We start from the raw sequence: 26,392 nt of genomic DNA on the forward strand, positions 1-26,392 counted from the left end.
GACGGCAGCTATAAAACCCCCCGCACGAGTCTCAGTTCCTCGTCCATTCAAGCCGCAGATAGGCCGGCGGTTCTGGGGTCCGTTGAGACAGGCAAGAGATCGAGCGTGTCCGCGGGCTTGTTCCTGCTCCCGTGAATCGCAGGTTGCAGGCAGTCTTCAGCGCTGTTCGCGACACCTGATGAAAGAGGCAGTCTCATGAGCTCCCATTCTTCTACACGCTGGGGTTACTTCCTGCATCTGCCTTTTGTTCTGCTAAAAGGACAGCTATCAGTCCAAGCAGCAGACATCTTGCGACATGCGTACGTCACAAGGCTCTCAGAATGACTGCAATAGTTCCCTTCACTATAGTTCCGTTCTCCACAGCACGTTTTAAGAAGAGCCAGGAGTATCTCCGGAGGAGACAAGAGCTGCCAATTCTAGCGTTTACGAGGGTTATAGAACACAAAAATAGAGGCCCTTTGCTGTGAACTGCCGGAATGCATGTTCTGCATAACTTCCTGGTCAGTGCTTGCTGGCTTGCAGTGTGATTAACAGCGGGATACGAGGACTCTGAACTCCGCAGAGGGAGACATTCTTTAGCTTTCGCACTGATCCTACAAGAACTGCTCCTGCGATTGCGTTTGAATTTCCCGGAACGCGTGAGCTAGAGGCCTACTAGGTCGCGTCCGTTGAGCTCTTACAACACTTCCTTTTTAACCGACCATCTCAGTAGATACAGACATCCGCGCGAAAAGACAGGAGATGGAAGTGGCCGAAGACTGACGTCATTGGAGACGTCACGGAAAAAAAGAAAATGACGCCATCATCGCGTACGCGCGAACGTGTGTGCCGTTGTAGAGTATTCTCGAAGACTTGTATCGAGCATCGCGCCGCTCCCGCTGGTCGCCGCCTCTTCCCCGGCTGTCACAGCCGCCATGCCCCGAGAGGCAAACCGCGTTCAAGAGCCCCTGCAGCCGCCGCTGCATCAACAAACAAACCGGCCCACCGGGTGAGGAGCGCCCAAACGCGAGCAGCGACGTAGCAGCACCCGAATCGGCGCAGCAGCAGCAGCAGTCTGCCCGCTTCTTCCAGCACCGACGCATCAGCGGCGTTGTTAACGACGACGCAGTTGGAAGACTTCTTCTACTCTTAGGACTCCCCATTCGAAGACACCTCCGGCCGCCGAGCACCTTTAGTGTTGCTTTAGCGGGTAGCGTGGTGTGCGCGTGTGTTGGGTGTTGTCGAGACGGGTGGCGAGGAACCGGCGTTTGTTTTGGCTGCGAGCCTCGGGTGTTCGTGCGTCGGACGAGACACGAACGCTTTCCCCGGTGGAGGGTAAGGGGACCCGGGACACGGGGTGCACTTTCCCGCCGTCTACCGCCCAGGACTCAGACCGCGTGTTGTGCGCCGAGTGAGACGACGTGCGTTTGTGTGCGCACGTGAGTTTTTCTGTCGCCGCAGGAGAGACTTGATTCTTTGCCGCTACCTCCGCCGTAGCTCAAGGACTGCCTGTAGTTTCGTGATCGTCTTCGAATGAAGCAACCTGACGGCAACCCGGCTACCGACGCCGGCATGGGTCGCCGATTGTCGACCGGCGCCGTGCTGCTGATCGTTGGATATGTGGCATCGATGCTTGCACAAGGTGAGATTGAGTTCTCGTAGTAACTTTCCCTTTTTATTTTCTTATCTGGGAGGAATTACGAAGCTTTGACATGGGCTACAGACCAGAGAGACCGCGCGAAACGTGAGCGTAGCCCCGTAACAAGCAGTAATCAGAGCATTCAGATGAAGATGGGCGAATAATAGAATAACGTGTTCAGATAACAACGCATGAAATTGTCCCCGTTTCCGACATCTCATTTAGTTCCACTGTACGCTCAACTGGTAGCTGATACCTACTGGAGCAAACTACAGTTCTTCAGCCTCAGAACAGGACTGGCTACGAGCTTTGTCTGGGGTAGAGAGACATCGATGCTGTCTGTAGTATTTACCACGTTTGCGGTGCAAGTGAAAGACGACTCCGGGTCAGTCTTCAGTGATTGTTTTCTTGTACTATTTTGCAATAATTTTTCCAGAATAGCACCTTATCATTTGTCTCAAACTTTGCCTCAAAGGAAGGTTAGTATGAAGTAAATATTCAGCGCCATTTTAAGCTGATGCATTGTAGCACACTTAGCTGTCTGTCTTCGGCAGTAAGCGTACTCCCTAGCTGCAACATTGTTTTCGTCGTTTGCAAGGAAGCCATGCGCAAACGACAGTCACGTAACAGAAGTGATATTCTGACTTTATAACGGTGTATTCAAAATAATTTTTGAATGGTTAATTAGGTAAAAGCATTAACTTCTAGACAATTGCGCCCAGTTCTGAAGGATTTGATATTTGGTCTCTGACTGATAAACTTAATTCTTGTGTCTTAGATCATGAAAAGGGATGTTGTTAGAACGTTCTATGCTTTTTACCGACCAGCACAGCTAATCGGCTCAATATTGGAAATGTATTGGCGAATGCCGTTCCTACAAAGGGCCGGCGTAAAAGCATTCATTTGCAATATTGTGCCGTTTACCTCTGCTGCTTGGGTTCCAGCATTTTTTATTAATTTTGCTTCAGAAAACCATGAATGCTTCGGCGCTCGTAGAAACGGTTCACTTTAGGTGTATTTTTTCTCTCGGTGAAATCACGATCTCCGAGAATTGAGCAATGGAAAGCTTTGACCATGCTTTCCTACGCAGTGTTTTATAGTACTGAACACACTGCTATATTTTCACTTAAGTGATGAATGTACCCGGTGTTTCTGAGCTGGTGTCCGCAGTGCTACAATATGAAGGGGTTTCAAAGCGGCGACTAACGTGCATTACTTTATCCATGATATTACAAATCATCTCGGCCTGAAATCAATCAATCAATCAATCAATCAATCAATCAATCAATCAATCAATCAATCAATCAATCAATCAATCAATCAATCAATCAATCAATCAATCAATCAATCAATCAATCAATCAATCAATCAATCAATCAATCAATCAATCAATCAATCAATCAATTAACGCTTGCAAGACAGATGTTTAATGTGGTCCTCAAGAAGCAATAGACTCCAAAAACCCCGAAAATTTCAGAAACCTGCGCAGAGTGTTCTTTGTTAACCTAAAAAAACGAAATGTTGCGTTTTCTGTTCAAGGGTACGCGGCTTGTCGCGGTATACACGAACCTGGTGTGGGAGATATATAGCGCTTGCGGGATTGGGTGTTTCATTAATATTTAGATTTACAGCGATAGCTCTTGATACGATGGTCTTCAGGAGTGCGTGGCCGCTGTCCGCATTGTAAAGGGGGGAGAGCAGGGCCACCAGTTGTGACAGCACACCTGCCTCACTTTACCTTCGTCACCTTTAACATGGGAACGCGTTTACCCATTATCACGTGACCACTCCGTACGCGCAGCCAGTGCACTCCGTTGAGCACGTACGCATGTCAAAGATGACGAAGGTAAAGCCAGGAAGACGTGCGGAGTGGTGTGCTGGTGTGCGTGGTCGTAAGATGCCTCGAGACACCTCTTGAAAAAGCATCCAGAAATTCGTCACATCCTTCGTCGTGGGTTTAGACTGTACTTCGCCAATCGTCTTTGCTGCCTACTCCTATGCCAACCTCATGAAGTACAAGCAGTTTGTAGTCGATGCAGCATAAGAGGGCTTCAGTATTAAACAATTCAGACCTAGTTGACTATACCACTAAAGAAGTACAGCGATTTGAGGTTTGTACGAAGTTTGGAAGCGATTGGGCCCACACGACACGCATTGCCCTTATGACGAAGCAGGCAGAATAAGGTGGCAAGAAACAGAACGGCGCAGAGCCAGCGCTAGCAAAATTGGCTAAACGCAATAACACGTACCAGAGTCCGCGCAAGCGTAGGACGGTTTGAACCCATGGAGTCCACGCTTGGGACATGCCACTGTAATGCGCTGGTCGATAACATCCGCAAGTTTGTGGCCACACATTTCATAGGTAGCGAGCGCACAGTGGGTGGGAAGCGGCCTTACAGTGAAGGAAAGGACTAGCGAAGGGGGTGAGGGGGCCAGAGATGACTTGCACATTCCAGCCGGTGACCCGGAGCTTGTTTTCTTGCTTCGCGAACCGAAAAAACATGCTTCAGTCTGTGATCTGGATTCGAATCCTAAGTACCGCCTGCGGATCAGGAGGAACTCGATCGCAGCGGATCGTGCCGTCTTGTTCAGTGCAGCCCGACGCGCTCCTTCGGTTCCACTGTCAGTTCGAATTTCCCGTCACCGCGACGGATTTTGTGGTTGTTCGCAGATTCAGGGTTCTGCCCCTCTTCGCCGACTAGAATACGGTAGTAAAAGAAATGACGAAGTTGGCGCCAGCTGTCGCTGAATTTCACGATGTACAGGGTCGGTCAAAAGTTTCCAGGCCACAGGGTCTGCTTTAGAGCGCTATAGATGGGCAGCTACGACACCCCTGGAGCCAAAAATCTCTGTAGAGGATAGCAGAAGTACCATTCTCATCTCTGAGAACCTTGATGTTTTTGATGCTATCGTAAGTGGCAGTATACGCCGCTTGAAAGCAGTCCCTGTGTCCTGGGAACTTTTGACCGACCCTGTACTTATAAGGAGCGCGAACATTGTCAGTTTTGCAGGGATTGCTATATCTGCGACATCCCCCGACACGCACGAGAAAATTTGTCCGCGATCCCTCGATCACCCCCCCTGCCGACGACACGTCCCTCGTGCTACCGTTGTCATGTCTTCGACTGAGGCGCGCACCCATCCGTGATCGCCAACGGTAGCTTTTCCTTGCGATCAAGTTTGCACCGCGTGCCTGACGCATCGTCTAACTTTTGTTGTCACTGGGTAGGACGCACGGTCGTAAGATAATGCCAAACGCTTCGAAACGCTTTTCGGACGCTCTTCGCAGATGAATGGGCGTTCTACGTAGCTAGGTAGGGTTCTACGTAAGGGTTCTACATAGGGGTTCTACGTAGGGTTCTACGGAGGGTTCTACGTAAGGGTTCTACGTAAGGGTTTTACGTGGGGGTTCTACGTAAGAAAAAGTGCGGTACCGCTCTTACGGTGATTGGACGGACACCTGGACTGCACTGGGAAGGGAGGCACTAATGAAGGTACGAAAAAAGGCAGATTATAAAAAGGAACAGGCAACTTTTACGCTAGAATTTCCTGAGCTTTGTGAGAGCAAGTGGAGCATGGTGTAAGCGTTGTCAATTTTTTTTCTCTGCACTATTGGGGAAGAAAACAACCCTCATAACTTCAAGGAAGCCTCATTACTTGGAGGTGACATTCCTTTGAATCGTTCCGTAGAGCCCTTGTATAATGGAGTGTCGGGTGCGGGAATTCCCACAACTGACCACAAAACATTTGCGTTGTATCTCATATCTGAAAGTAGGTGATCACATGTGTTACTTTGCAGGAGCTCCATGGCCCACTCTAGGACGGGTCATGGATGGTGCTTGCCGCGATATTTGAATCGGTCTCGAACGTTGCAGGCGTGTTTGGCACGGTCTTGGTCCGATTTTATTCCTTGCTGTTAGCGACGTGTTCGGCTTCCTTCTTGAGTTCACGTGCGGCCGCATGAAGTTGCTGTTGCTGATCAATGAAGCGGTTCTGTGCATCGGCTTCCATCAAACCCTATCAAACCCTATCAAACAGTGCCGCAGCCAAGCATGTGGACGTGCAGGATAATCGTATGAGACATGCATGGTGGCGGATGACGATGATAATGATCAAAGCCGTTCCGCTCTCTGTGACTGAGTGTCGCACAGAGCGAGTATCGTACCCCGAAATAATGGACACACTCTTTTAAGCGACGGCTTTGGCTGTTTTCAGCAGCGAGGTGCGCGTAGCCGCACTCATTGTGGTCCCTTCACGAAGTGCATGGAGGTACCTTTTAAAACTCCTTCGAGCCCAGCGGCGGTGGCCGAGTGGTCGAGTCAGTCGAGCCGGTTGACAGTTTGTACTGTAGTCGATTGAAACCTAGCTTTGGCGACCTTGGAGATTGAATTTTTTGTAGGACGTTATGCCTAACAGCCGCTTGACATGGTCGTATAGAAGACCCTCAACCAGCTGTCGACTTAATGTCAGGTTGAGAGCTACGACTCGAGAAGCTTCAACAGGCATTGGGTCCACATTCTAGAACGGAGCAGAGCAAAACTAGATAGAGATTTCGAGGAACTTCGAGTGATACCTGCGGACGCTCTACGATGAGGAATTTTTTTATGCTAGGAATTTTGTCATGCTGAGAAACAAAATATCTGAGAAATCATTGTTCTGAGAAATGTACCCTGCTTTGGAGATATAAGAGGAGCCCGGCTACAAAAAAACAGCAGCGTATAAATCGCGACCACGGTCTGCTGAAAAAAGCGCGCGAATCCTGCTATAGCTTATCAAAACAACTCAGCTGATGTCAGGTCAGGACAGCAGCTTGGGCATGTTGGTTATTCATTTTTGACGGAACAGCGCAAAACACCGGGACAAGAGACAAGCGATGTCAGGTGCCTTGAATAACCTGTTTTGTAGCTCTTTTAAGTTAAACTTGCGAACGAACTCTGAACAAATGGGAAGACACGGGTGGCTACGGAAGCTCCGGAAGCGCTTGATATGAGATTTTAAAACACCTCGATGGCGACAGAGTTTGATAAATAGTATATAGCGCGCGCACGGCTCCGAGTTAACTCATGACTGAGAACCTCAAAAACACTCAAAAGTGAGAATGAGCCGGCTATTCTGCATCTGTCTTTTTTTTTAAACAGTGTGAATCTCTTCAGTACTCACCGATTCTTGTTATTGTGTAAAACGCCGCATTCAAATCGCATAAAGCGCAAGGTGCCAGAACGCTCTCGCCATCGCGTTCTCGGTCTTAACAAGCAGGACTGTACATTTCCAGAAAAGTAGACCTGGTAGGATAGGTTAACACTGTAATCGTGACTTGAAAGCTGTTTTTACAGTTGTGCTGTAGTTTTCGAAGCACGCTGTGGCAGGAGCAAGCAGGCAAAGAAGCCATAACATGTGCTACTTTTCAGAAGGTAACTACCACATAATCATCATCGTCATCAGCCTGACTACGCCCACTATCCATGTCTATCCAATTAACCATGTCCTTCGCCAGTTGCGGCCACCGTATTCTCACAAATTTCTTAATCTCATCCGCCCACCTAACATTCCGCCTCCTACTACGCTTGCCTTCTCTTGGAATCCACTCATGGTTTATGGTTTATGGGGTTTAACGTCCCAAAGCGACTCAGACTATGAGGGACGCCGTAGTGGAGGGCTCCGGAAATTTCGACCACCTAGGGTTCTTTAACGTGCCCTGACATCGCACAGTACACGGGTCTCTAGAATTTCTCCTCCAAAGAAATTCTAGCTGCCGCGGCCGGGGTCGAACCCGCGTCTTTTGGATCAGCAGCCGAGCACCATAACCACTGAGCCACCGCGGCGGCTACCCTTCCGCTCATCCACTCAGTTACCCTTAAAGGTGCACTGACGAGGAATCTAAACTCGTATTTTTACCGCGGAAACTCGATCTACACGTTCCGAGCGTTCTTCGAAACTCCGAATTATTGCCGTGTGCGGCCCATTTCTCTAATTTAAATCCAATGAAACGTCCCGGCTCCCGCCTTTTTTTTTTTTTGATTCCCCGCAGACGGTGGGAGGCGTCAACCAACCTTTCCACCAGTCCCGTGGCGGCTTGTTGCTCTGCCATCGGCGGAGTGATACGTAGTGATCGGCGAAAACAACGAGTGCACGCGTATTTTTATTTCCGTGTGCCTAATTTGCAGCTATGTGGTCTCTGGATCTATTTATTCGCGGAAACATAAAAAAAAACGAAATAAAAGCGAAAGCAACGCCGCCACGCGATTGCATGAAAGGCACTCCATGCGTTGGTAGACTCCTCCCACCGTCTGAGGGGAATTCAAAAAAAGGTCGGGATCCGGATGTTAATCTGATTTAAATTAGTGAAATCGGCTGCACAGGGCAATAATTCGAAGTTTCTAAGAATGCTGGGAACGTGTAGATCGAGTTCCCGCGGCAAAAAGACGAGTTCAGATTCCTCTTCAGTGCACCGTTAAGGACCCCTTCGCATTATATGCCCTGCCCAAGCCCACTTCCTCTTGATTTCAACTAGGATGCCATTAACCCGCGTTTGTTCTCTTACCCACTCCGCTCGCTTCCGATCTCTCAACTTTACACCTATCATTTTTCTTTCCATATACCGGGCCCTTATATTTCTGCTATACCATCTTTATCTCGCAGTTATTTTATATTCACTTTCATTTAAATAATGAATGGTGCAGATAATGTGGTACTGTGTCCATAAGAAGCTTGATTTACACAACAAGTTTTAAAGAAAAAAAAAGGAGAGAGGCAAAAAAAAAATGCAGAAGAGGCACATTGTGCCGACCGCTGTTGCGGGGTCTTTCGGCCATGCAAAAACTCTACTAACCACAATCTTCAGAGCTGCTTTTAATTCCATTACGCACGTGAGTACATAACAGGCGAATGCAGGTCTCTAAGGACTTGGACCGAAATGCATTGCTTTCAAGGCGGGCGATTTCTTTATACCTGTAGCCAACACGACTGCTTATGGCTCGTGTTAATCTGCGTCGATCAAAAACGTCGCTCCGAAATTCTATAGGGCCCGCCATGAGAACTTCCTTTGAGACTTCTTGCACTAATAAATTGATTTATTTGAAATGATTCTATAACCATTATGAGAGCTTGCAACATTGTTTGCTTTGTCTATCCACAAGGCTAGTGTCGTCCGAAACAAAAACACTCCGAGCCGATGGTAATATATATCGCTCACTGTAGAAATCTAGGCGTTGAATAGGTTCGCCTTTTGCTTCATACCAGTGTCGTGACCAGCTTTAGTAGGATCGGCTAATGAGTGTCCAAAGCCAGTTAATAGCAGCTTACCGAAAGAAAGATGCAGAGATGTTTATGTGGACTTTGAAAGGGCAAGCATGATATTTTTCCTTAGTACAGTTGCCTTCATAAAGACTCTGCAGCAGCTCTACCGCTTATCAACTTCTCCTTTGATTGGAATGTACTGTAGAGCAACGCATGATGAAAACGCTCTCACTCATACGCGTGGACATGATCTAACATAAATGAAGCCACACTTTAAAGTCAAATTTGCTTTTGTTCGCAGAAATAATACACCATTTTTCGCTCTAAACGTGCTTAGAGCAGCGTTCGTACTTCGATATACACCAGGTCATTATATATAGAGACAAGAGACCGGTGGTTATAATTGATATTGCAGAATACTGAAACGTTCAAGAATTCTCACCGTCTGAAAGCCGGGTATACAGAGAACGGTGTGGCTAAGCGGCTTTCTGGCTTATAGGTAACAGCGCTTTGCCTGCACCATCAGGCCAATACTAGACTGAACTGTGCCGTCCAAAGATAGTATTGCTTCATCTTGCTAATTTTGCTCGCGACAGTGATCTCGGCCCTGTTCGCCAACGCTAACCTCACGTAAATGACACTTTTGGCACCAGGAGCCCCGGGGTTTCCCGGCCCGTGGTTCTCGGAAAACAAGAAAGGTGACATCTCGGTTCCTAAAACAAAACCTACCCGCGGTTCGGTGGGATCGAGTTTTCCGGGACTCAGCGCTTTGCCAGAGAGAGGGGAGACACCGAGCAGACGACACTTCCAAGGACACTTGCTCCGAAGCCCGCCGTCTTGGTCGCACCAGACGATGGAAAAACAAACAAACGGTCTAGCGGTAGCGAGGAGCGACCGTTGACAGAAGCGCGTCTCTGTGCGTGGTGCGGGTCACGTGCTCCAAAGTGTCGCTCTCAAACGCCACGCTACCACTGCCTCGCCCGGAGCTGGCCAAGTCAGCGCCAAGCAACAAGTAACAAACCTTTTAAGCTTCGATGCAGACGCGTAAAGGGGGCAAAGCCATCGTCTCTACGCCTCGTCGGCGGACTTGGCAGCCGAGCCAAAGAAAAGACGCGGGGCCGAACGACGCGTCTTCACTCAACGAGAACTGCGTTGCGAAAAAGAACGCAGTGAACAGGAGTCGTTGTAGGTCCGTTGAGCCGTGTGAGGAGCCGCTCGTCAGTAGACGAAAATAGACACCCCCGTCCCCCCTCTCTGCCGAGCGGACGGGAGACCGAACTCTGGTCGGTTCAAAGAGCGTGGCACCACATCACAAATCACTGCGAGGTGTCGCTAAACCCTGGGGGCTCCTTCTACGAAGCGAGAGACTGCACGCCTCCTGCTGCCAGTTGCGCTTGTAACTGGCGTGGAAAAGTGCCCAGTCGGTCTCTTCTTTGTTCAGTAGTTTGTGGCGGGTTTAACCGTGATGTGAAAAAAAATGGACAGGTGATCATGCAAGGTGATTCTAGACATCTGCATTAGCAGTATTGGTTGTACATTTCGCGTTTTCATTGATCACCTGCCCACTGGGTTTTTGAATTTGATTTAGCCGTCACTTTAACGTTCCGCTGCTGTGTGTGCTTCAGGTGGGTGGTGGATTCTGGAAGGTAAAGGCGGGTTGTTTGAATGGAGTAAGGATGAACGCTCGTAAGCAGGAGATGGCCAGAGGTGCCCCCACTGGAAGGTGCCGGGATCTGCCTAGATCCGGAAGAGGTGCCAGGGGAGTCTAGGCTTCACACACAAACGCACTCACACCGTTATCGCTGAATGAGGAGTTTACTACTCACTCCGTAAGCTATTCACTAGATCAGAGTGGATGTTTGGGCGAGTTGGTTGCTCATGATGAAAAAACTGTAGCGCTCGAGACAAGGACACAAAGAAGAGGCATGTGTTGTCGTGTTGGTTGTGTCCTTGTCTCGAGCGCCACTCACTAGGATGAGTAGTATACTAGAATGAGAGTAGAATGAGGAGTATACTACTCACGCCGTAATTTGCGTCACAGAGTCAATGTTGGTTCGTTAGATCTTTGCCGACCCGACGCGAGCTGCGTAAGGTGGTCTGGTGACTGAAAGTAACCTTTGTTGCAGTAGTAGTGGCAAATAATGTTCACACTGCGATTGAGTAAAGCCATCTAGAAAAATTTCTACAAAGTAGCGCATTTGTGCTGTGGCAGCGGCACGAACTCCAGCAGCCATGTACCACGCGAGATGGAACTTGTCCTATTCTCAAGTAACAATCCGCCGGGTAACCTGCTGCGTGAAGTTCAGTCGTGTCTCTTTAGCCGAAGCTGGCATATCCAAGGGATGTCCTGCAAATGTAACGGGCAGTGGCGTAAATGCATCGTGAGGTGCCGTGAAGGCGGTGTTGCGAACACTCATTCGTTATGTGGCTTCGGCTAGAACATGTGGACGAGTTTCCGAAAGTTTCAGCACGTCAAATTCATGATGAGGTCTTTTTAACCTACTAGTTCAGCGTTTGCTTTGCATGTGGTTAAATGGTCGGGGGGATTGAGGAGGCAAAAACATTTGCCAGGGCAGAAAGCGCTCGAATGAAAGGGAGGAGAAAAAGAGGAATGAAGCTGGTCCACTGAATGCGGAGATCGCCCATCAAGAACATATTTAGAGATATAGCAAAGCCATCCCATAAGCAAGACTTGTCGTACCTTGTCGTACTACGCAGGTCTTTCATGCAAGTTCTTTTTGTGCTTAAAAACAAATAAAATAAGGAAAGGAAGCTCCAGAATTAAACAATGCCTGTCCTCGTAAGTAGGTTTTTGAAAATATATACACCAGCTGTCGGCCACTGTGACAAGGTGCTTTTTCACGCTATGGCTTTTATGCTTCGAGACGGGTGTTACTGAAATCTAAGCAACCATATCTCAAAAAGCCCGCGAATAGAATGAGTCAATTTGCAACTAGTTCACTCAAGGACGAATGAAATCTTTGTTCGGCTAGCCTTGCCAAGAGCAGAGACAAATAACGTTCGAGCAGGAAGAACTAGAACTGCGCGTGGCAGTGCAGTCAATCATATTACCGCTGTAGGTTGTCCTCTTTTCAGGGGATTTTAGTTTGTAGGCTCAACATGGACAGCTACGAAGAAAAGCTGATAATATTTTTCGTTTGCAAACATCAAGAAGAAAATAATATATGCATATATGAAAAATACGAAATAGCCTATTCGCCAGCGTGTGATATTGCAAAGAAAATTGTTGACGCAGCTATATCAAGGGGCCATTTCGCTGAACTTAAGTCCTGCCAGTGGTGCACGTGGCTACGCATGGAGGTATACGCTGTAAAAACTAAACTTGAGCATAGCTAGCCTGTTTTAAGGCCCGGCTATCATTTAATGGTTACTGTAACAAGGTACACATGTGGGCTAGTTGGTGTAAATCTGACATAACTTCACCAGCGAAAGTACGAGACACCAGCAGAACACAGGACAACGCTAGACTAACTGAAGTTTAATCGAGAAACGGCCAACCTAGTTCACCAGAAGACGCATGCGTATCAGACATACTAAAAAGAAACAAACAAATACATAAGTGGCAAATCACAATCAAATCGCTTGGTGATTTGCCACTTATGTATTTGTTTGTTTTTAAGTGTGTCTTATACGCATGCGCCTTCTGGTGACCTAGGTTGGCGTTTCTCGATTAAACCTCAGTTGTTAGTCCAGCGTTGTCCTGTGTTCTCCTGGTGTCTCGTACTTTCGTTGGTGAAGTTATGTCAAATGGTTACTGGTTTCTGTTAATTCCAAATCCAAAGCAGTTACTTTCTAGTATTTCAAAAGCGCGTACGGCTAAATGTGGCTTCACTCGCTTAACAAGGCCGATGGAAATGTAAACGCCCTAGACAGGATGGTTGGTGGAAAACAAACGCCCATCTGTTCCCGTTCATTTGGCAGTTTGCCGTTCAGAGCCGCTAGACTGCCATCGGTTGTTTCAATCCTTGCGCGCGTGCGCTGCTGAAGAACATACATGCAAATGCATACACGCTTGTGCATTGTTTGGAGTTTAAGAAACTGGTGATGCTACAGTACTTCCGTCGATACCACTTTGTATTACTTAACGAACACTGAATGTGCAAACAAATTGTCCTGAAGTTATTCTTTACATGAGGTTAAAAATTGTGCACAAAAAAGGGGCAGTTACTTCAAGCAGCGTTCTGGCAGATCCATATTAGCGGCATTGGTTTGTTTTCAGGACGAACATTAGTGAAGGGGGAAAGGATACGCTTTCAGGGTAAACGGCTCATTACGCAATATGTCTGTTATGACTCAAGTCAAGTTCAAGTCAAGTTCAAGTTTATTTCCTTTCTTACAAAGGAGGAGCCGGGACTAAAAGCTGTGGTAACAGCTTGACTGAAGGTTCCAACTCCTTGAGACAGTGGCAGTACAGAAGGAAGGCGAGGGTCACATCATTTACATCAATTAGTAATGCCATGGGTATGCGATGCAGATCCACATTTACGCGAAGCGCGAACACACATGCAAAACGAAAATCGCAATACACACATGTACTCAAAGCAAATGTTATACATAACTAGAATATACAGGATAGATGTGCCAAGCTTTGGACAAAAAAAAATCATGTCTGCTTCTTTCACAGACTGAAATTGTCTCGGCAGTAGTCACGGATATTGTGTTTTGAATTTCTGGTAATATCAAAATTGTCATGAATTAGTTTGTTTAGGAAGACGGGAAGGTTGTAACTTAAGAACTGGTTCATAGAGTAAGTTCTTGGTGTTGGAGTGATCCAAGTTTCTTTGTATCTAGTGTTACGGCAGCTGTTATTTTCTCTCACTTGTCCAAGTACAGTGAAGGGATTATCACGTTGTTGTGAAGAGTATTTATAGCATAATAGAAGCCTGTAAAAGTATAACGCGATGATTAGAAGGATATCATACTTCATAAAGATATTTATTGTGGGGAAAGGGAATGGCACATTTGCTATGGACCGGACAGCTTTTTTCTGCAGCAAATGCAATCTATGAAGATTTGTTACGCCCTGTTGTTACCCAAACCAAGCTGTAGTATTGGATATGAGTTAGTACTAACGCGTTGTAGAGCAACATCTTTACCCTTATTGGAAAAATATGTCTAAAACGACCAAGTATACCTAGAGCTACTCATTAACATACCGCATTTCCTCCACTGTTAGCACGCAGAAAAGCATGATAGCTTCGATCAAAAGTGTCTTGAACGGGAGCTTGCCAGTCTTGCGGCACAATTTGTCGAGTGTGAAACCCCCGCAAAACTCGAAGAGTAAAGCCATCCAAAAACATGACCAGGAATACCAAATGAGCTTCTTAATTGAGGCCTTATTCAGCGTGACAATGTTGCAAAGTTTAAGTGGACACGCCGGCAATAAGAAAAACCTGGCTGAGGATGTCACTGAACTGCCACCTGAAGCACTGAAGCTCCAATTTCATAATACCTAATGACCATCTTAGCTGCACCTGTACAAAGTACACAGCAGCTTCGGCTTGCCGGGAAAGGGCTCCTTAAAAGCTGAAAGAACTGTGAAAACACCATGTAATAGAAGGCACTGCGTATTTTGATTGTATTTTTAACAACACTAAGACGACGATCTCTCTTCAAATAGCCACTGCCGTTGCCGAGGAAAGGCAAAGAAACTTCAAGGTCAGTTCCTTTTCCACTCCCAGAACTTCTCAATAGACTGGCACAAACGAGGACTACTTTAGCTTTCAGCGGAAGCCTCTCCATAATCTCACACAAAAGGTTGCCGTGGAGGCGAGTGACAGTTTTAGGTTTGCAATCGTCACCTTCGCGAAAAGAAGGCTCCAGAAGACAGGGGAGCCTCTGGCTTCGGCACTATACTTCGGGTTCAACTTCGAACTTTCTTTTTTTTTGCTGCTTCCTCTACGCATTTGCGGCTGCTTTAAGCCAGTGCTGTTAACGTCACATTTCGCCATAAATCAGTCAGCGGCTCTGCTGGGCGGTCGTTATGAAAGCAAGCGTTGTTGTCGCAATCAAAATAGGCTGTTGTCAAGTGTATGAGGCAAGCTTTTTACGGCCCACCCTTGGAGCTAAAGAAAGAGCAAGACAGTACTCGTGCGCAGGGTTGCCAAACGTTCGGCAGTAAGCCTCGCCTAGAAGAAGCAGGTTCGCGAAGCAAAGTGCCTCTGCTGACACTCTGTTCGCAGAGGGCACGTGCAGTCGGGCATAAAAGTCTCTGGACCGCGCATTCTACAACCGAAGTCTATAGCTCTGTTTGCAAACTGCCAGATGGAGACCACTCTTCTGGAGATGAAAGGGTAAAAGTTTGACTTTTACCTCCGCAAGTGTGGTCTACAGCCGCCATCTAATAGTAGAGTTATCGGCTTCGTTTGTAGTACACCTGGCCCAAAGACTTTTGTCCCCGACTGAACAGTCGAGAGCAAACATGGAGTGCACTACGCATTGTTACGTGGGAAAAAAGAACTGCGGGAAAGAGAGGCGGAGACGACGAAGAGGCTAAGACGCGCACAAACGCAGCAAGGGGTTGCGACGTTTTTCAGAGTTTTCTCCAAAACAAGGAAAGCCATGGATAGAAACGAGACTATTGTCATGCCTGCGCACTCGGAGCCCTAAATGAATAAAAATAGGTCGGGGGTTAATAATTAGCGAGACACTACATTAACACAGTCATTAACACACTACTTTAGCACACTCAGAAGGCCGCCCACTACTACATCAGCAACTAATTACAAACATTAGCCACAGCTCGTATCCGTACGGACTAACCGTTTGCCGCGAAAATTAGATGTGCGGTTGCTACTATTTTACCCTGCTTATGTTCAGAGTGCCAATAAAACCAGCCACCGCATCGCCTGTGTCGACAGGAGGCACCACAGAAAAGTGGCGTGGCAGTGCAGTTTAATAAAAGGTGACGTGGTGCTCAGAACTTTTGACCCGGTCGGTCCTCATAACCATGTAAAGCCTGCAAAGTCTTGGGCCAACCTTCCTTAAATGTCGAACTTTCTCAGATAAAAATTTTAAATATTGGAATACTGCGCGGTACTGCTATGGAACTATTTAAAGTAATGGTCCATTCTTCCAATGTGTAGCAAAATTTTTTTTTCTACTGTGTTTCCATTGCTCTCATCGAGAAGTTAAGACTGCGATAGAAAAGCAATTGGAAACGCTTTTGCCGATAACAGTACTATTAATAGCAAAAGAATGGATGCCTGTCTACGGGAGGTCTTCAGATATATTGATTGGTACATTGAAATCTTATAATATATATAAAAAAGTCGCGTTCGTGAGCTGGTTCCGGTTAAAAAATTCTTTTTTCCAGAATTGTTGGGTATGATATATGGTGCAGAGAAATTTCTTTACTTTTTTAAAAATGTTTTATGTACAAAATACTGCGGACGCTAGGTCCAAGCAGGGTGAACGAACAAGTCAATCAAACCACAAGAAACGCAACACTTCCAGAGAACAACACAATATAGCAATAATTGTTTAAAACTCATGGGACACTGGTTTAATTAGCTGATTCCAGTCTGTTATTGCGCGTAGAAAGAACGAAAACTTGTGTCTGTTCTAGCGAATATAGGGGTTAGAGAACTGGGATGTAGTTGACAAGTTTTTCCGTTTGGTGCCAGTGTTAAGTATGATGAGGGATCCAAACCAAGTTTGTTACGTAATAAGAGAGAAATAAATTCTAACCTAAGCCTTCTTCTCCGATGTTCAAGTATTTGAAGTGCCCATGACGCTCTATTAAAGAATGACGATGGAACTATTTAGATGATAGCATAGTTTAATTAGATTCTAGAGTACCGTAAAGCAAACGTGAAAGATTCCATTGCAATAGTTTTTGCCTTACGTTTGCAGAGGAAATGGCACCAACAAGGCCTACCGGACCAAATCGCCGGTCTTAGAAGACTTCAAATAAATTTTTGGGAAGCGTTTCACGCCTAGGAATACCAAATATCAGATGAGGGGCCGTGAGGAGGCGCTTTGTCATTCTCATTTTATCCATGAAAGAAAAAGCCTCAAAAGACTGTTGTGCAAACTGTGTGCTATGCTTGAAGTATGGTCTTGACGCTCGCGCTTTTGTTGTCTTTGCAGCGTCGGCGGCGCCATCTAAAACAGACGTTCTGAGCAAAGGCTTTGAGGATGGACGCATAAAGCTCATAGTGAAAGGTGAGAACATTGTCGACAAAACATGACTGCCAGTATGCACTGTCTCCTTGCCGCTTTGATTTCATTGTATAATACATGTACTGTAAGAGAAGCAAGAGTGGTCTTCAACTGAAGGTACAGTCTTTGTCAAAAGTTTAGAGCCCAGGGGGTTCTCTTCTAAGCCTTGCAGTGGGACTCCTGAAGCATTCGTGGCAGCCCTACCCATTGGAGGAGGCAGGACCAGAAATCATCTTTGTCTTCGGGAAATTTGGAGCACTGGAGATGCATTACGAATCACACAGTGTGGCTATGAAGCAAACCCCCTGGGCTCCAAACTTTTGACAAAGGCTGTACCACCGCTGGTGTTAACTTTCACTTTGTGGGCTGCTTTTACCGCGGCTTGTCTGTCCCTAAAAACATTTAAACTATGCCCGACCGTTCGTAAAACCATCGCCATCCTAAATGCTCCCCATGGGAATCATTTGGATATTTTTGGCATGTGAGACTGAGAATACCAACTACAAAAAAAGAATTCATGATTTGAAACCACCTGACGTAAACTGCCAACGTGCGCTGAAAAAATTGCTACATATTTTTACCCTCCCTATGTACGATGTGACTGAGGTTAGGCACAGTGTACCCTCTTCTCTACGACAGCGTACACTGCTGTATATATATACCGCAGATTTGAATCCCATGCTACACAATCGTAGTTGACGCAACATCGCAGGATTATTATTAATCAGACGCGCTATGTTATCGCGGAATGTACCGTCACTGAGTTTTGCAGTGATAGCTTTATGGGGAATTAATTCTTGCCGCCTGCAATGGCTTTTGCTGTGATAGGCAATGCAGCGGTATGTCTGGCCACTGTGGGTACTGTGAGAGCAATGAAGGCATGAACTATTGTGGTAAAGTGAGCAAAAAGACAGGAAAGTGTATTTTTAGCACATTACCAACATAATGTAATATATTACCATCATGCATCAGCAAGAGTAAATTAACGCACCCGGTCTTCTATCTTAATGAACGGGAGCGGGCAAGCTTTAGTTAAGAGGGCCGAGATCGGCACTCTCTAGAATGCGCCGTCATTAGCTGGATAGATACGATGATTTCGAGTACCGTCGTACAGATTACAGTGTCCTAGTAATAATTACGCGCAAAGCTGCCACTTGGGCCCCATTATCTGCAGAACGACATTGTAGGCAGTTATTACTGTAAAAAAAAAAAATCACTTTTTCTCTCACCTCGTGCGAAGAGCGGCAACTACGTCGCGACCCCTCCATGATAGACCGTTAAGATCCTCACCGGGGAGGGCTGCCTGGACCAAGGGACTACACAGCGCCCATTTTCAAGAGCCCCTACTCAGCTGCCCACTTCGATAACATTATCATTGGCCGCAGTGTGAACGCGATAGTTTTCTGTTGCGACATCATGCGCAGCAGAGGGCAGTGTATTTCACACTATTCAGAAATCCGTGGCTATGAAAGATTTGCCTCGAAGAGACTCTACGGTGTTTACTCTTCTATGCTTACGTTGCATTTGCATTACTTTGAAAACACGGCGTGAACATGACATAGCCTGTGAACCTCTGTAAACGTAACACAATCTGATAAAGATAGACTGCTCTTGCTGTGCGTCTACACAAAAGCGCAAGAAGGTAGGAACCTCAGTTTGATGGTTCATCAGTGCCACTTTGGCAAGCGTTGCAAAAATTGCTTCATGGCTCAGGTACGGGCACTTGTTTTAAGGCGAAAGCCTCTAATTCCTCAGCGCTGTCTACAGAAGGTTGTCAGCAGAAGCTTGTCAGCTGAGGTGTCACGCTTTTTCTAGTCAGACCAGAAAAAAAATATCTTCGTGTATGACGGGATTCGAACCACCATCCTTCCGTTCCGCAGCCAAGCGTGCTAATGGCTACGTTACTTCCTGCCAACGCATATGGAGGCTGGAGAGTGTTCGCAGAAAGGCGTCTAATCAAACAGATGCCCACCAAACGCCCTCCAGTGTCTCCAGCATTTCAAATTCACAAAAAATTGTGTACTTAATCAACATCTTGACCAGACATCAGTGGCACAAGCAGCAACACCGTGCTGAAGGCTTTCGCCTCACCGCACTTTAGGTAAACAAAGGGCCCCACTGATTTTTTATTCACTGGATTTCGCCTCTGGCGCAGCGTTCGCGGACGAGCTCGTGTCCGAGCTGTCTTCAATACTGGACAAGAACCAGGTGCAGATGCTGAAGGAGAAACTGGTCAAGCTTCCTGAACACATCCGCGACCATCCCGCCCTGGGCCAGAGACATCTCTGGGTGGGAAAGGGAAAGCCACCCACCTCCAAGGACAGCGACAGGAAAGAGCGTCACGCCTTGGCTGCCAGGTGAGCACCTGGTCGCATTCTGCGCAGGCCTCCGGTCTTACACACTGGTCAATGTGGCATCGCGGAAGTGGCAGTGAGGATACTAACGAGCGGAACAAATAGGTATAGATGAAGGGATGCTTGGATACATGTAGCTGCTGAAAAGAGCTACTACTGGGGCTATTTGGAAATACATACTTACATACAAAACACACACACACACACACACACACACACACACACACACACACACACACACACACACACACACACACACACACACACACACACACACACACACACACACACACACACACACACACACACACACACACACACACACACACACACACACATACATACATACATACATACATACATACAAAACACATCCGTGTTTTTATAGCGCTCACCAATTCCTTCAAGTAAATCATGTAGCTGCTCATTACTGAGCTGGTAGGTAGTTGCGGGGAATTACCACCTAGAAATGTCAGTACACCATCAGTTGTAAGCTATTTGAGTTAATAGAAGGGCACGATTACGCCAGATACTTTAGGCATGAGTTGTATACTAGTGTTTGGCTTAACAACGACAAAGAAGGATTCGGGCTTTCAGCCATATGTTCTCACAATCTGCGCGTGCGAGGAGAGTCCTGCACATGAGAAGATTACACGAACGCGACTGAGGGCGCTCTTGCATATATAACGATAATATTTAGTCGCGTACTATAGCGCCATTGAATTGCAGTGTCTACGCAGTGTTCAAGTCAGAAGAGATCTAGTCCAGCAGATTGCCGTCGTTTTGCAAAAAAATCGCTAATTTATGTCCTGTAAGATCTCCCCAATGGTCTGTTTTAAGGCAGCAACAGGTCACTTCACAAAATTTTTATTTCGGTTCTTAGGGACCCTTAAAAAGCATCTTTTATCGAGACAGAGAGAGAGAGAGAGAGAGGGAGAGAGAGAGAGGGAATGCGTTGATACCTGATGCAGAACTTAGAAAAAAATATAAATTATGTTAATCGTTCACTTCGTACGAGATTTTAGAGGCGCGGAAAAGCCTCGAAAGGAACACTGAGTAATTGAAGTTGGCGAGCATTGGCACACTACGGCATTCCAACGACAAAGAGACCACTGCCCGAAACTGGATATTTCGTAACCTAGAAGAGAAAAAAAAACCGAATTCAGGTGTCGCCATAATCGGCCGATTTGTCAAGCAAAATGCGAGCGTTGACGCCAAATCTTCCGCGCGGATTGCAGAGGCTAAACCAAGAAACATACCAAGAAACAGCCAGAGAACCAAATTTTAGCAAGAATGAAAATTGGATGCAGCTGGGTTGGATGCAGCTGCAGGATTGGGTGCACTTTTAAAAGAGCACTGATAATGAAGTCCTCACGCTTCATCGATTATGAAGAATAATGGGGTACGCCGGCCCTTTGTTTAAAACTTTTCCGTCTGCAATTAGTCGTGGTAATTGTACTCTGCTGTGCGCTGTGGTCTCTTGACAGCCTAGCAGTAATGAGTGAAGACAAAGAGAGAACGAAAAAAATGATTTTGTAGAAAGGAAGTCACGCAATAACTATCTCACATATCTCGGTGGACACCCGAACCGCGTCGTAAGGGAAGGAATAAAGGGGGGAGTGAAAGAAGAAAGGAAGAAAGAGGTGTCGTAGTGGATGTTTCCGGAATAATTTCGGCCACCTGAGGATCTTTAACGTGCACTGACATCGCACAGCACACGGGCGCCATTTGCGTTCCGCCTCCATCGAAACGCGGCCTCCGCGGTCCGGTTTGAACGACGGCTCAGTAGCCGAGCGCTCTAGCCACTGAGCCACCGCGGTGGTTAGAGAAGGGCGCTTTCAGGCGTTTTAAGGCGAAAGCCTTTAATGCCTCATCTTTGTCGACAGAAGGTTGTCAGCAGAAGGATGTCAGCAGAGGTGTCACGCTTTTGGGTTGGTCGAAATGGTTATGACGTCAGAATGCGCGAATTCGCAGTAATGAGGTCACGTACGGATGTCTGACGCCCGTTTTGGAGCAGACGACAACTAATAAAAAATAGTTGTCGTCCGCTCCGACAGGGGGAGTAAGGCATCCGTGGGTGACCACATTACATACCCATTACTGCGAACAGAGCCATGGGTACAGCCGAACTCATCGAAGCAGAGAGAGAGTCGTCCTAAAGAAGGAAAGTCGGCAGTCAAAGTGTGTATTTGTAGTGTATAGCCAAAGAGTTTAGTCAAATAAAGCACTAGTGCAGCACAAACAGTCTCGCAGTCAATGCCAAACAGTGCGCCAGGAAAGGCTTCCGCCTTGCAGTACTTTAGAGAGCCATAGTGCCCCCTGAATTTTTTTATGCCGTGGGGCGCTGCACTGCAACGCAAAGGAAAGCCAGCAGGCAATCATAGCTTCATCCCAGTTGTACTAGTTGATATTTCACCAGAAGATTAGGCGCCAAGTGCTGCGGGAGATACCACAGTTTGCGTCGTTGAAGGGCCTGGAACTTGCTTGAAGCTTGACTATCTTCCCGCCGTGCTCTACGTCACGCAGGCGCAAACTGGCGATGCACAAGCGTGACGGGGCCCTGGTGCTTCCATCTGAGGAGATCTGCCAGACGAGCACCCAGTGGGAACAGCTGAACCGGACGCAGGACTACGATGGCCACGAGGTGGAGATCGTGCAGGACGAGATACAGCAGTACGTCTTCTCGTACCGCTGCGCCACCGCACAGAACCCCTGCACCGCCATCTCTGTGCTGTGAGTAATCCTGGCACCGTCCAATACTGTGTTCACACACGCAAAACATTGTGCTGGCCGTTCCTTTCATGATACGTAATTGAGCAACCTCCGAGTTGTCATATCCTACCTATTCGTTCTGCAACACTATTCCTTTGGTGTATCCTTCGCTGTGTAATAGTTCTAATTACAGCTGTTTTTTTTCTTTTTTCTTTTGGCTTAAGCTATCCGTTGCGAGAAACAGGTGAAGAACTGTTGTCAAGCTGCTTCTGCAGCAGCTTTATGTTCTTGTCTTGCATTTCCTTTAATGAAAGAGATGCTATATAATTTGAATTGAATTGGGCTCTTCCTTAGAAAACTCATAATTAAAATCAGGCCAGAACCTGTGGCCTACTTCTGTAGGCCAGCAGATTGTGGCGCCGGCTGTGAGCTTGGCAACCAGCTGCTGGCGGCGCCGTGCATCTTTCATTTCATCACCGTATATATTCTTGGAAAACTTACTGCAGTTCGTCTGAATGCCGCAAGTGGAGCGACGGTACGTTATCTTCTAAATTTTAGCGCAGTGAGAGTGTCGGATTAAGTGCAAGGTTATGGGAGGTTCGGAACTGAGGTGATCAAAGAGTGCCCGCCATACCAAACTGCGTATTGAATTGAGAGCATTTCACCACTGAGACCTCGACTAAGTGATTCTTCAAACTCTCTTCATCGAAAATACGTGTCCATTTTGGTTCATAATTCCTCAGTGGCGGTTGGTTACCTTCGTCAGTGATGGTTGGTTACTTTTGGGGCTCATGATCAGCTTTATTGGCCTCTACGGAATGGATGATTCATGGCTTAGAGCTGTTTTTGCAGCCTAGTAGAATTAAATTTTTCGCTTTTTACGCTCAAATGCAGATGGCGCATTTTCATCGGAATCCCCAAATGTTACTAGCAAAAGTAATATATACTGTTTGTGACAAATCATTAAAAACTGAAATGTCTGTTGATCCGTCGGTCTGCAACCCAGATGATTACCGTGACGCCAGTGCAGAGAAGAGTGTGGCATGGATAGGAGTGGATTGGGAGAAGGAAGTAAAAGAAACTACGGATAGATCTGAAATGAAGAGGGTGGGAGTAAATGAGAAAAAAATGAAGAAAAACATAAATCTCGGAAAGGAGACGGAGCAATCAGTCCGTGAACATTTTATCTGGAGAAGGTTTAGCTGGCTTAGACTTAATTTGAGCACTAGTGTAATCTTAGCTGAAATGTAGCTGAAACTGTTCGAAACCTCAGATAAAATAAGGTGCCCAATCTGAAGTCAGCCGGTTTTGCTGAAAGGGCTTGCCGCTGTACAACTTTCTTTTTTTTTGTTTCTTCCTTGCAGTTATGACAGCGAATGCACCGAACGCAAAGGCTGGATGTACCTCTACTACCGACCTCTAGAGGGCGAAAACAGAGCTGCGAAGTGGGGCTATGTCTCCGTCAACCATCACTGTGTCTGCAAAGTCACTCCAAAGGGCGCCCACTAGGCAGCGACGTACGCGCAAGCGAAATCGGCAGCTCAAGAGAACAGCGTCACATGCTACGATGCTTGGACAAAACTCGCAGTGCTTGGTCATGCATCGCTCGCTGACGCCTTTAACTGTCATGCTGAGAACCTGTTTGATAAGTGGACAAAACTCGCAGTGCTTAGGCCACGCATCGCTCGCTGACGCCTTTAACTAGCATGCTGAGAACCTGTTTGATAAGTGGAAGACATTTTCGTCAAGAAAAACTGTGAAGCATTTGACTGAATGGCAGGTCGTGTATAGAGAAAGCAACAATGGCACTTGCTCGAGGCTTATAGCAAGGTACACCGTGCCTTGCCTTTAAAGGCACTGACTCATAAAACATACCCAATTAGTCCATCTGCCCGATCTTGAGCTCCACCGAAGTTCTGCGAAAGGTGAGGAGAAGTCGTTAAATGCTCTGCTTTTTGTAGCTAAAGGCAACGCAAAGAAAACACAAATGTGATGTCTGCACTTTTCAACATTTTTTATCCCTAGTGAATCAGCACATTTGCCGGAAGATAGCCGAAAATGAAGTCGCTTTTGATATAGTGGCTGCTGACTCGCAGTTAATAATGCAATTGCAAGGCATTAAGCTTACTATACGCTGGACTGGCTATGGAAAAGTACTTGATGTATTTTTTCGCATACGGATTGTTTTTTTTTTATTCTGTATTATGTACACCGTTGCAAAGTGATGTCCTTCTGAAGACTTTTGTAGGTCTAGTGTTATGTTAGCTAAATAATTTTCTTCGTGTGAGCACATTGCTGTTGCGATCATTGTTGTTTGGAGCTGAAGCTATATCAATGTCATATTTATACTTGCATATAAAAGCCTTGTGTTTCATTCACATTCGTAAGTACAACATTAAACGAATTTGTAAGTGTCTCAGACTTTCAGCAGTATTTCATCAACAAGCCATCGTTCACTTCACAAAATCGTTCACTAAAAAAGTCTCACACCGCATCCATGATCTGACTTCTGTTCACAGTATTATATATATTTTCCTCACTGCTATTCACTTCATCACAATATGCACGATTTTTATGAAATAATTCATCGCATTTATTTCAGCTTCACTGATTCTCATACGCAACCTACATTATGTCGTGTGGTTTCGGGAGTGCAACAGTCGTCGCACTTATTTTTATGCGTCTTACTTTTATGCAGTCTTACTTTTATGCGTGCAATATTTTGCGTGAATGTGTGCTCGCGGTTTGTACATGGATATGAGGTGTTTATATAAAGCGGCAGCAATTTTCAGCCTAATGTCTCTTGCTGTTTCACTGTTTTTTTGTCGATAACATCAATAGAAATGGCGCTTACAACCATCAATTGATATTATTGTACAGTAAGCTTCACGGTTTACAAGAAAGGCCCTGGAGTCCCAAAATGACGTGTGTTAGCAGCTAAACTTGAGTGCCGGTAGCAAATAAAAACACAATATTTGCAGTAGAAACAAAGGTTTATAAAGCATGGACAGCTTGTTTTTTTAGGCACAGGCCATATCACATCAGCTATCAGATAAGACTCAAAGCCTGGTATTCGAGAACTTGATAAAACCTATGTTCGCCATCTGGTTTTGCTGGCTTCACTGCCACCTCTTCTGCTTGTTCCACGGTTCACTGTTTATGCATTCTTACTGCATGCTCAGTTTGGAAACAGGTGAGTGCCACCGAAAACATCGCGCCATTTATCAACGATAAATTCACTATACTCCGAGCTTGTGCACACTTGTACATTGCACAGCCTTTTTAACAGTTACTTAGCAAATTACGAAAGTGTAGTGGAGCCGTACGTGTCGGCGAGGTCAGCAAACGGGAACTTTGCACGTTGGCAACGTTTTATTGCGTAAGCAATACTGCGCCAGGTTTCGAGCCGTCGCGTTGCTCCCGGCGGTGGCCGAGGTCAAACAGATGGAGCGCCGTTGCCATAGCAACTGTTTCTGCCGCGCTCCACCAGGCGGCAGGACCGTCGCTGAGCCGCCGCTGCTGCCCCGCGCCTAGTCGCGTGCTCTCGACGCATGTGTCGGAATGAGGAGAGAGGAGGGAGGAAACGGGAGGGAAACGGGGAATAAATACGCGCTTTCGCCTTGGGCAGTACAGTTGCTGCTTGCTTACGCAACTTGCCTGGTTTAACCAGAGCTAAACCTCAGCTAATTTTTTAAACCATGTGCCAAAAAGAGGCCAGAGATATCTTTAGCATGCTACTAGAGGAAAATGTGAATTCCTATTTGAGGCGAATTCTTGTATCTAAAAGTATCCAATCAGTTGAAGCAGGTGTTTAAAGCGTCCGGACGCGTGGGTGTTAGACCCTTGCCACATGAACTTTTATATTACTCGCTGAGGCAAATGACTGCAGCAATTTTGAGCATTTACACATGCCTCACTGCTACACTGCACTGCAGTAGCCTTAGGAAAAAAACTGTAGGGGGCCCATAAGCTCTGCCCTAAGGGTATGACGCGGCAGCCCAATGCGCAGAGTTTGTAATCCTCGACTTTGCATTCATAGATCCCTGGGAATACTCATACCACTCCTGGCGCAATGGTGCAGCGGCTAAGCGATGTGCCACTGCCCTGCGGTGATAGGTGCTGCCATTGGTGGGGCTTGTGAGAGCTAGTTTCCTCCTCCAAAGCGACCTCTCGTGACCAATAATTAATTTAACGGCCGCCTGCCAGGGACTCTGGCAGGGTCATGAGGATCGTCAGGCGCCATTGGCTGGAAGGGGGTCGTTTGACGGGAAAAAGCCGCTTCGTTGTT

The 26,392-nt window shown here is 46.6% G+C and overlaps 1 protein-coding gene across 1 annotated transcript; it reads left to right on the plus strand.

Moving 5' to 3' along the window:
- LOC149328938 (uncharacterized) lies at positions 1-24,901 on the plus strand. The gene is made up of 5 exons (XM_089559978.1): positions 1-1,621; positions 16,967-17,041; positions 19,194-19,395; positions 21,919-22,125; positions 23,469-24,901. The coding sequence occupies exons 1-5, from the start codon at positions 1,513-1,515 to the stop codon at positions 23,611-23,613; spliced, it is 738 nt and encodes a 245-aa protein (XP_089416104.1). The 5' UTR covers positions 1-1,512; the 3' UTR covers positions 23,614-24,901.
- Positions 24,902-26,392: the final 1,491 nt, after the last annotated feature.

Source organism: Amblyomma mixtum, chromosome 9, assembly GCF_055824585.1.
Source record: "Amblyomma mixtum isolate Tamu chromosome 9, ASM5582458v1, whole genome shotgun sequence".
NCBI lineage: Eukaryota > Metazoa > Arthropoda > Arachnida > Ixodida > Ixodidae > Amblyomma > Amblyomma mixtum.